General features: G+C 40.3%; 1 protein-coding gene across 6 annotated transcripts in view; it reads right to left on the bottom strand.

Annotated features, from left to right (window-relative positions):
- Positions 1-202: 202 nt before the first annotated feature.
- ATG7 (autophagy related 7) overlaps positions 203-12,286 on the bottom strand; it is a 122,542-nt gene continuing 110,458 nt past the window's right edge. For 3 of the 6 annotated variants that reach the window (XM_056335744.1, XM_056335746.1, XM_056335743.1), the window contains one exon: positions 203-10,254. In XM_056335744.1, coding sequence (XP_056191719.1) covers positions 10,222-10,254 — 33 coding nt within the window. In that variant the 3' untranslated portion in view covers positions 203-10,221. The remainder of the gene's footprint in view (positions 10,255-12,286) is intronic. The other 3 variants (XR_008821421.1, XR_008821420.1, XR_008821419.1) reach the window with 3 other exon arrangements.

Consider the following 12,286-nt stretch of genomic DNA (forward strand, 5'->3'; position numbering starts at 1 on the left):
CTCAAAACCAGAAACTCGTTTTAAAAAAAAGTGCACTCAATTAACTTTTTCCTTTTCTGTATTTCATTCCACAAGAAAAACACAGCTCTTTGGTGACTCTGGTATTTTAGCTGATTTGTTGCACAAAACCTAATGCTCGTCCTGGTAGGCAGATCTTCCAGTACACACATGCTAGAAAAAGTAAAACTGAAATGGCAAGCACTTAAAAGTTAACAACAGATTTATTTAATCCTTTTTTACATACATAACGTTTTTAAAATACATGCTTAATGTAAGATTGTCTTTACATTTGAAATCAGACTCCTTTTAGAATTCCGGAACCCAGTTTAACACATCATCAAAGTTTGGCTTAGAACATCCCGAGCTGGGCATCCAAAACTCGAGGCCAGTGGCGGTCACTAACCACTTCTGAACAACTTGCCCGAACCGATCACGTTGAAAGGCATTAACAGACAGTGGTAGAGGTCGGATAGTCCTGTACAATCTCTAGTACCGATTCTATTGCCTGGCTGACTCGGTTGGGATCGGCCTTGCTACTAGGCACTTACTCAGCAAACGAGCCTCTGCCGAGTGAGCTGGGGCAGTGGGTGGCAGGCGGAGGTGACGCGACTCTCTTTGGCTTCGCCAGAGGCCTGTGGCAGAGCCCCTGTGTTCTGCCTCAGCCCATCTTCCCCTGCCTATGACTATTACGGAGAGGACAAAGTTGCTTTATATCAGCAGTGTTTTTAAAAATCATCGTAACTAATTAATCTCCAAACTGCGAAAGCTGGAACATAACATTATGGCTTAGGAAATTTCTGAAGCCACAACCGCCTACAACCACAGCAACACACTAATTTAAAAACAGCAATTTGTCATGTTCTGAAACAACATTCTGCTGCATATCCTCATGCAATGAATGTCAGCCCCTCCTGACATTCAAGTGACATTTAAATCACATTTTTTTCCATTCTGTTCCAGTATCTCAGATCACCAGGTATGTTGTTACTCTCTGTTCCTAGCTGACTCTTAAGCATTGGACATCTTGATGTTATCTATCAGAATCTCTTAATGACATTTCCAAATGCTAACAACAGGAAGCTACATTAAGTAACAGATATCATCATTGTTGGAAATGAAACTATAATTCCTCCAGCAACAGGGAAACGCCGTACACCCACCAGCTGACTTGCTCCCTGTTTCTCCCTTGCAAATCAGTGTGGTTACAAAGCAGCCTATCCTAAGTTTGTAATATCTGACTGCTAAACACTACTGAATTCCTATTCCACAAAGTATAGTTAGCAAGTAAATGAACTGTCTTACCCCAGGATTTCTGAGAGCCCTAGCATGTGAGTGTATCAGGCAGCTGGTGAGGATGATCTAGCTACATGCTACACATCAGCTGCTGCCCTGCAGGGCTTGTGGGGCAGAGTATGTATAGCTCACTCATTCCTAACTACTGCCCTAGACAAAATCACAGATAGTGTCTAACTGCATGCAAGAGACATACAACAGTAAACGTTTTAATTAGGGGAAAACTGTCTTTGTATCTGTGTGACCAAATACGTGCAGTGTTATTATATTTATGTCACGTATCACCTTAAAGCATTCCCAACTTAGTTCCAGTAACAATATACAACTGGTGCTCTCACAGCCACTGGGTGGAACCTGAGTAAGAGTTTTTCGGTAAAAGCATGCATGACCCCAGCACAAGGGTAATCTAGAAAACAAAGGATCCAAAGGAAGCTGAACAGCAACTTTAGGAAGGCTGAAATAAATAAAAAAAAAAAAAAAAAGAGATAGAGAATCTTTTTTTTTAGGACTTTGGTTTAGTGTGCCATCTGAAAAATAATTTTTGATCACGTGGTTCTTAACAGTGCTGAAGTTTGACAGAGGTTCACATAAATAGAAGACAGACCACTACCTATGGCAGTCACTGACACCACCTCCCTGAATACAAGGACTTTTAAGTTTTCCTTTAAAGTGCACCCACAACGGCACTGCCGGCTCTGTGAGAACCTGCGCAATCACGCCACAGCCCAACGGACCTATCTAAAGTCTCCGCGGTGCTGTATTTCTGTAGCGTTCCAAAACTGCTACTATTTAAACAAAATGCCAGTGATCCTTTGCTCATGACAATAATGAGTAAAGTGCAACGCTTTTACAGCCTGTCCGTGAACACTAGGAATAAATGACCTAGACAGACATCCGACTTGCCACATTCCTTTGATGGCCAGAATTCCTGACATTACTTTTAACACCAGCTCAAGCACCAGCTCCTGCTGTGACATCACTGGGGGTTTTGTCCAAGAAAGAAATGCGGATGCTGCAGCTGCCTGCCCCCCTACCCCTGCCCACCTGCTGCAACCACTGCCCTGCTGCCCTGGGGGATGCTCCAAAGCAGCACTTTGCTCCGGCTCCTCCCGTTTCGACCGTGTATTTATCCAGCGTTATCACTGCAAAGTATCAGTTGCAGGGAAGGAAACACTGAACCAAGAATCTGCTGATCCCTATTGAGAGCCACGATGGAGATCCATTAGACTGGCACAGTAGTAAGAACACACGTTTCTTTTGTTTGCATTACTTCCAAAATAATAATGGAAAATTGTGCTCAGATCTTTTCTTTCCCCTCCACCTCCCACCCCCCTCCCTCCCCAGCTCAGGAGCGATTTAAGAACGCTTTATAACAAAAGAACCTCAACTAAGGCCTAATTACAGTTATTTCATTCATAAATAGCTTGCACAGAAACGTGGATCTCCTGTCTTAAGTAAACTTCAATATCGGTGATTTCAATGTCTCCAAAGGCTAAAACACATGCAGTGTGGTTACTCATCACGGCAAGGCTGCCTTAGACCGTTACAACCCCTCTTCCCCTCCCCCCTGAAAAAAACCCAAGACAAAACAAAACAAAGCTGCAAGTATTAAAAGAAAACCCCACAGTCCCTCTTTAGGAAACAGGCAATTCAAACAAGAGTTGCCGGTGATGTCATTTCATTTATACATCGCTTGAGTCACTGGTTCCTGAGGAAGCGGCAACACCTACAGGATCACTGTATAAAAGTCAGGCTCTGAAGCATGGAATCAAAATAAAGACGCTTCAAGACAAAGCAAAACCCGCAAGCAAAATCATACCTACTTTATCGTTTCCTTGCTTCTTACACTAATTTGAAACAAGTCTGTTACTGGAAATTAATTTGGGTGGTCATCCACATCCCTCGCTTACCAGGGAGGCACCGAGCACTGGGGGTGCGAAGGGGATATTCACAAGAAGAGAAAAAAGAGTGAGGGGAAGGAAAAAGGACACCAATTTACTAGTTGTTAAAACGTAGATTTTAAATGCACTCGGAGTGGGCCAGACTTCAAACCTCCATGGCTCTTGCCTTTCTTCCCAGCCTATTGACATGATGTGGAAACAATTTTAGCAGCCTTCCTTTGTGCAGTTTCAGCCCATACTGGTTTTGATTTAGAAAGTAAAATCATTCCAGAAATGAGACGCTCGCTTGCATTTCAAATGCACCAGACTTCTGCAGCACTGCCTCACAGGGATGCATCAACTCCAGGCTCTTCAGAGGGTGCACACATCAGACCAAAGGAGAAACAGGAAAACACTACTGACCTCTTCCAGACGAATGTAACCAGAGTAATGTCTCTCCTTTCTTATTTACCTAGTGCATAAGATATTTCACTAACAAATCAAGCAATGAATCATTCTGCAGAGATCTCACAGAAACCAAATACCCCGGTGCCTAAAGTTACACACAAGCCTGAATTTTTGGATAATCAAAGACTAGTGAAGTAGCAATCCACAGTCACAGATGCAAGAACAGAAAGTAAATGCATGGGAAAGGTACAAAGACTAAGTTTTAAAGAATTGTGCTTTTGATTTGCAGTGGTACAACACTGTATCTATGCTTCTGTCTTTTCCTGTTAGCTTATGAAAATATTTTGTTAAGAAGCAATTTGAAATTTTTAGCATTTAAAATGAAATGCACGTGTGCATGTGACCTTCAGTTCCAGAGGCAAAGTCCATTGTGCTTTATATCAATGTCCTATATAAACATCTATTCAAAGAACAAGAGGAAACAGGCATTTAGGCTGCTATAGTAGATGGAAAGGATAAGTGCGTACTCCATGCCAGCCAGGAAACTTAACATGCTTGTTTTTAGAACTCCTGATCGCCCATTTTTATCCTCAAGCCCAAGGAAGCGGCAAGAAGCTACAATGGCAAAGGAGAACAGGCCTGGTTAAGCAGAAAGAGACCATGCCACTTCATCTGCAACATCCCGGCAAGAGCTTTTCAGAGTGTCCTACAACGTAATTCCACCGGATTTGAACACATGCTACGTTAAGTCACAACAGGCAGATAATATTGTCAATTATTGAAGGAAATAATTAGAACTTGAAATTATATACGGTTGGAGTGCTCAACTGCATCCTTATCCTGGGGTGAGATCATCTGAACTGGGAAATTAGGTGAAAAAACTGCTGCCCTAAGATACAGAATACCTTAAGGTACTTAACAGCATTGCTACCCAAGCTTATGGCTATTAATTCTTCTGGGAGTAGCTTCAGTTTCCCTTTTGCAGTGCCAAGTTCCTTGGCCAGGTTAAAATAATCCTCAAGTGACTCATTCCGAAGACGATACTACAACCTGGACAAATCTCTAGTTGTTGGCTGGTGGAAGAATACGGATTGCTGAATTTCAGCTACCGGACTTAAGAGAAAAGCGGCTCCAAATGAGCCCCAGCCCATTCCGGTTAACACTACGCGACTTCAACCAACAGTCAACAACACGCCAGCAAAACAACAGGTTGGAGCAACAGACCAGTTTCTTTGACCCAGGGAACGAAAACCATAGATATTCTTTGCCAAGTACACAGATCCAATTTCCATACATTGTACAGCTGAGGAATTAAACGAAAAGTTAAGAAAAAAAGCAAGGAGCATTCACCTCTCTGGGTCAACCTAGGAGTAGCGCTGCCACAAAGCAAGGGGTCCCATGGTCCGTCCGTTCGTCAGCCCCTGCCCTATGAAGAGTCACGATAGTGTCAGCGGTAGCAGACAAAAGTATGTCAATAACAGTGAAATGAGAAAGAAAACACTGTCAACAACTTGTTAGGGCTTTTTATATCAAAACCTGTCAAGTGCTGCACTGATAAAAAATAAAAAAAAGAACTTTTCAGAAATTCTGACACTGGATAGCTGAAGTGGTAATAGAAAGGAAATGTCTAGATTAACTTCAAACCTAAAGCATGACCTGCGTGTTGTCACAGTACTTTTAAACACCGTCAGGGTTCTGGAGACGGTCCAGGCAGCTGCAAGGGAAAGAGCTGGAACCGAAATGGGCCAGGTAGGTAGGTGTCATAGGTTAGGAATTGACACAGGGCCAGACTGGGACAGTCCAAAGTCCTTCTAGCGTGGTATTTCTGTCTTTTAAAACAGTTAATCCAGGTGCTCTACAAGAGAGAAGGTGCACAAGACCCTCTTGAATGAAAGTTTCACTTTGGCAGGATATGCATGAGCACATCATCTGCATGGAACTTTTTATTAAAAAAAAAAAAAAAAAAAGAAAGGGGAATAAAAGGAATTAATGAAGTCATGTCAAAAGATTCAGAAAAAAATATGGTAACAGGCTTGGGATGTCTTCCAGAGTATGTTTCTTAGGAAGTCTGCTAAAGTTTACCACGTTGCAAGTATTTCGTTAATGGCTCTCTTTGGAGTACAAGTGCTTATTTGTTTCTAAGGAAAGTACTGCATTAGTATTAAAAAAACCCAACCAACACCCTAACAAATTTGGTATAAAAATTTGGAAAATTGGCAAGGAGAAATGCCACCATCTAGCTGTTTATGTTCTCTTCAGCTTCTGTGCACTCTTGGTGCAACATGACAGCACAAAGGTGACTGGATGGAGAGCATGAGAACGGCTGTCTGCCCCGTCCAGCACTGGTGGGACCGGCACCGCACAGCACCCGGCAGCAGGACAAGAAAGGTTGTGACTACATGTTAGCTGGCAACATCTCTTACTTTTGAAAGAATGCAAGCTATCCTTCCTATTCCCGTAAGACTACAGAGTTAGGCTTTCCTTGAACTCTTAAGAGATGGTTATAAAGAGAAGCTACATAAAAATACCCACATGGATTCCGTCACAGCTCTTAATGATGCTGTAGGAAACAGGCAGAGTTTGTTGATCAACAGCCCAAACGCTGGTATCAGGTTAGTGACCTGTTCCCACATTATGGCACTAATGAGAGCCCTGCATGCCAAAGTCTGTTCTCAGTCACATCCCGGCACTCTCACTGGGTCTACGATTTGGCTAGGAAAAGAGGAGGAAAACTCCGCGGAAAGTTGGGAGCTGGGTGAGCTGTTCGTGGCCCAGCACTATTCCAGAGGAGTGCAACGATGGAGTAGCTAGTGGTGGACTTGGCAGTGTTAGGTCTACAGTTGGACTCGATGATCTTAAGGGTCTGTTCCAACCGCAGCGATTCTATGATTCTATTAGCAATTCCATTTGGACTAGTTAACGTACATTCAGAAGGAATTCGTTCAGTAAGACGGAAAAACAAGTGCTGTGACGTGACTCTACAGTGCCTAGCGAAAAGTTCAGAAATACATAAAACCCAATTCAGTAAGAGTTTTCCATGAGAGCACAAGTGAGAAGTTAAAAGAAAAAAGAAAAGTATGGGGAAATTATTCAATTTTGCTAATAGTTCTGTTGAATATATTTAAGGTGAGCAGCCAAATCTTATACAAAGAAACAGAATTAGAAAGAACATTTCACAGGAAGTGGAATAAGAGTATCAAAGACAACAAAAATGAAATTTTAGTTCATGTCACTGGACTTCTCTGAGGACACAATACCAAAGCCAGACAGAACACAGGGAAGGGAGAAGAATTTTTCCAGGCTCAAGCTCTACAATGTTAAGGGCTGGAGCAAACTCTACAGTTTTCTTTGAAGTGGCAAAGTAACTTGTGCTGATTTCTACTGAAGCAGAATCTCTCTGTAGTTCTTGAGAGTCATCAGCTTCCTAGGAATGTACATCCTACGGTTGCATTCCTTGGTGATTTTCTCGACCAACCTGCTTGGGCCATCGTGAGTCTTTCTTCATGGATCTAAGTGTAATTTTCAAATTTGTGCCCTTTCTCCCTCACAGAGCCCTATGTTGAAGTCTGAAGACTCAAATTAGCCCCATGTTTCACAGAACAGATTCTCATGTGAGCTGAACCACCTACTGGCCGTGACTCTGCTGGCTGTAACGGTGCTGAGACAATTAATTACACACCGTGTAAAGGGCATGTCCTAGGCAAAATTTATTCCTAATCAACAGACTATGACACAGGTGAAGAGGACTTAACAGTAGACTGTGAAAGCAAGGATAAAAGCAAGGGGGTGTTTTAAAGAAGAAAACTTTCATACAGAATCTCAAGTACCTCCCTTCCATGAATGTGGTACCACTCCATAACACATTCTAGAATTCAGCCAGCAAACACACTGAAGGGATGACACTGAAGAAAAATTCTAGTCAGCAGAAGTGTGAAAGGAAAACAGAGGCTCCCAATCCATGAGTTTCTATAATACTCAAGCACAAAAAGGATGTCAGCAGCTCTCCGTTGAGATCTGTGGTCTTTATTAAATGTCCCCAGATGTGATGCGAAGGTGTCACAGTTGCCTTCTGTGAGATACAGTCCCACGCCCCCACTCCCACAGAAGGCTACTGCATTTCTGGCAAGAGGAGCAGGTTTCTCTGAGGCTGTTCGCTCCCTCTTCCCAACAGATGTGGTTTACCTGAAAAGCCATGGTAGCTGTTGGGTTCTGCATCAGAAGTATGAGTTTGGGCTCTTCACTGATGCCTAGGAGGTCATGGCAGCACAAATAAAATTTAAATGCTACCTCCTTCATGAAGCAAGGTAAAGTTTAGCTTCTTCCATTAAACGGCAATAACTGGAGCTGAGGACTGTGCTGAAATCCTGCCATGAAGTGCACACAAGCCCGTAAATAAATGTGCTTATCTGCTAATAGTATTTGAACGTGCACTCATTCATTCATTTGAATGGCTTCTCAGGATTTCTCTCTCAGTGAAATGCCAAGAAATTGAGTAAAAGCAAAACAAGAACAACGCTTGTCCGCAAGGAGAAAGAAAACAACAGTATAGTTAGACAACGGAAGTTATTCCAAGTCAAACTGAAGTGTTTCTGAACATCAGAGACATCTGGGAAGCATATGTACAGGAAACAGCTCAGCCTGAGAGAGCTGTACGTTACTGAAATTACAGAGGTAAGGAAACGTTGTATTAACCCTGAGTTTTGAACCTTTCGATCTTGTACACGTCTACAGTTAGATACCGCCAATGCAAAGCTACAATGTGACTTTAACAGGATACTTTTAGATATTTAAAACAATTTACCAGATTTCAGAAAGATTTCTAGTTTTCAAGTTTTAGATAACCAAAAAAATGCAAAAGAGACTTTCACTCTCTATGGTTAGCAACTCCAAAGGATAAAAATGTCGATCGCTCCCTTTAAACCGCCCTCGTACTCATTCAAGGCTAACAAAATGGAAGTCATTTGAGCTCATAACTAATTATGTACATCAACAAACTGCTTTAAAATGGACATGGCACGTTATCGATCTTATTGTTCACTGCCTGACCACCAAAAGAGCAGTTTCCTGCGATTACTAGTCTTCCAAAAATATACATTTCATTCATATATATTTTTATATTACAATGAAGTTAGCTAAACAAGACATTCCCTTAAGGCTACTTAAGAAATCACATAAATATAACGAATATCATAGTTAAAATAAATAGAAACAATAGCTATTTTAGACACTTGACGCAAACCTCAGCATCTCTCCATAAAGCTCCTTTATGACTGGAACATGGGAGTTGCAGGTATCGTAAGTTTTTAGGGAAATTTGACCTGACAAAACTTCTGATGTGGCATAAGAAAAGCTGGGAAATTATCTGCACCGAATATTCAGGGCTTATGTTAAGGAAGAAACTAAAATAATTGGATTGACCCACTAATTTTCGTAATACTTACAGGAAATAAAGACTGCTTGACAGATAAAGTGATTTGCATGTTTTCTGAGTGAGTTAGTCCATAATCCCCACAATATACAGCTCTAAAAGGGATTGCAAATAGACTTCTAAAACCTATGCCAAGATAAAAAACAATATTCACTTTCAACTTTAAAGTAATGTACTTTGACCTTTTACAAGTCCTTTTTTCTCAAGTTATCTTTTCAACTCAAGGATTTCCTAACCACTGTTTGTGCTCAGCTATAATCTCTGAAGCCATTCCTGATGCTGCAAAAATTGAAAAACTTAAAACCCAACCAAAATGAAAACCCTAATTGCTCTTTTTTTTTTTTTTTAAAACACCCGTAAAGTACTGGGTGAGAGCATCCAAGAATAGCGGAGCTAGAGAACCGATTTCTCATTTCAGTTAAGCATTTCTCGACAAGGTTTGACTTTATCAATCACCTACCCCCACAAAGCAATTTTTACTATGTAACAGCCTGCTCTGAACTTCAGGGGCTCCTAATCATGATACCAATGCATTTTGGTCTTTCCTGTGTAAAAATAAGTCAAACCACATTTTTTCCCATAGCATGAAATTATGAGACCTTTACAGAGAATAACACCTCCATTGACACAGGCAAGAACTATCAGTTGTACTATAAACATGTACCTAGAAACAGCAAGCAACGTGGTGTAGGCAGTAGGTGTAGGTTCTTACCTACTCCTGCTTTCTTTTAAGGATTTAATTCCCGATAGCAGAATGTTCTCCATCTTAACAATAAATTCCAACTAAAGGGGCACAAATCTGGGAAAGATGAAAAAAGACATTTAGACATGCTGCTTGGACACGTCCTTGGACAAGCAAAATAAAAACTGGGGCGAATAAAACACCACAGCTTACTTAGGCAGCGTATTTTACATGTAAGCCATATTCAGAAACTAAAAAAAAAAAAAAAAAAAAAAAAAAAAAAAAAAAAAAGAAAAGGTTTAAACATAACCACATTGCTTTAGTTATTTACATAATAAAAATGAACATGTGGAGAGTTATATCCATAACATACTGCTTTTAATGTGAAGGTATTAGTGTCAAACTGTGGATTATATTTGTTTGTATTTGTAGCAGTCAGCACGGGTAAGCAATCATTAACTTGTCAAGGAAGGGATCAAAGGCAGTGCTGCCGTCCAAAGCAGGTCATCTTCCACCTTATCCCGCCGATCTCAAACTGTTTCATCATCACTCATGTCCCAGATCTGCAACAAAAAAAAGGAAGTGGAAATTTAGCTTGTGGAGTTTCAATATACTTTTAATATACCTTTATAAAATCAGTATTACTATTTAAAAGGAAGAATAAATAACATTTTATGGACTATTGACTAACACCAGTGGAGCTTTATATAAAATTCAGAATTTTTCTCTTCTGTTAACAACCTACACACCATTCATTATTTCTAACTCTGGGGGCATTTTTTAACGTACACTTTTCAGCATTTGTTCCTGACCTTTCAGTTTGGTTACTTACTATTTATTATCATTTAGAGTGAGCAGCAGACCTAAAACTAGACTTTTTGTTTTGGTTTGCTGACTCACTGGCACATACTTAATGTAGATAAAAACTTATAATAAATAGCATACTTCATTAAAATTGCAGAAAATTTTCAAGTCATTCATAAAGAACTAATTGTTCTCCAATACTTCATTTTGTAGTCTAATTTTAGATCTCAAGAACAGCAGCATAAAGATAAGAAGTCATATGATGTTCGTATTTTCCCATTGTTGAAATAACATTAAAAACCACGTTGATTTTTCTTCTGCAGTACAATATAATTGTACTTACACTTTGCTACTTGCCCTTGTTCAGTAAGTGATTATAGATTGGGGCAAAAAAGTATTTTCACAGAGTACCACGAAATCTGGTATCCTTGTGAACACGCTAAGGTGAGTGTTATAAATTCATACCGGTTACCAGGGAGCAGAACACATGATGTAAAGGAAATATAGGGACTTGCAGGCAGAACTATTTGGGGTGAGGGGAAAACATATTCTGAATATATACTACAAGCTTTTCTTCCAGAAAGCATGGGTATTCTTAAAAGACTTCTCCTGATTATTTTTTTAGGTTTATGGCAAATACCCTCCTTCCACTTGGCAGGGCTTGCAGTAGCTTGGGATGAGGACTAAACATGGGTACCTAGCTCTGAATGGAATTTAATATTATCATACTATAAATTCTATACTATATAAAATTTCCTCTCTGACTTGGAGCATTTCAAACTTGCCTAAGTTAGCAGCAACACTGCTGGAGTACTGTGACAAGCCTTTTTTGATTAGGAGAACAAGAATGCCACTTGCAGGGCACACAGCACTCAAACCGGTGAGCCCCTCGCCGCCAGACCCCTAACACAAAGGAGCAGCACCAGCCCTTTGTTCCTGTGGGAAACAAAATTCAATTTATTTGTTCCCCAACAATTTGTGTGTCGGCATAAAGTGACCTAAGTTATTCTCTCATTTTACATCCTGACAACTAAAATATATCCACAGAAGTACAGAACGCCAGATGTTATTTAGACCATAAATTCTTCAGGGCACAAAGTGGTATTTTACATATATACAGTGTCTAGTACAATGGGGCAGTGTTCACAGTTGCACAGTTGTTCACGGTTAGACAAATAAAAAATACAAACAACCCCATTTCTAGACAAGCAACAATGAACGCTGACCTGTTGCTTTAATAAACCTCTTCAAGACAAAATGTAGTATTTCTGGAATTTGAAAACATTCTGAAAAAAGCTCTTCAAAATTCAACCTCAGAAAACATAGAAAATCAAACATTTCTATGCAGTGCTACAAGCTGTGTAAAATGAAAACTCAGAATGGCAAGATTTTCTCAATTCCTAGAAGCGCTGCAAAATGGTGGTGGAAATCCTTATGGAAAATACTGAAGGAACAGTTTGTTTACAAAAGAAAAAAAAAGTTTTCATCCTGCCCTAGATGAGCAGCTTGGAGCTTGCCAAGGCAAACATAAATGTCCAGCTCACCAGTCAGGGTCAAGGATGTGGAAAATAAATACAAAACCCAAAAACTTTAAATAGACTTTATGGTATGATTTGAGCTGGCAAAAAGCAAGAAAACCAAAGTTCAGACCGATAGTCCACTTTGTCTAGCCCGCTTTAATTTTTGAAAACAAAGCCCATAGATTGTAACCCTTACAAACGCACCGAGCAGCACGACAAACACTTTTAAAAATACACCATGAGGTGACTCAAAGACAAAAGCGAAAGAAGC

The sequence above is a fragment of the Falco biarmicus genome, chromosome 4 (genome assembly GCF_023638135.1).
Source record: "Falco biarmicus isolate bFalBia1 chromosome 4, bFalBia1.pri, whole genome shotgun sequence".
Taxonomy (NCBI): domain Eukaryota; kingdom Metazoa; phylum Chordata; class Aves; order Falconiformes; family Falconidae; genus Falco; species Falco biarmicus.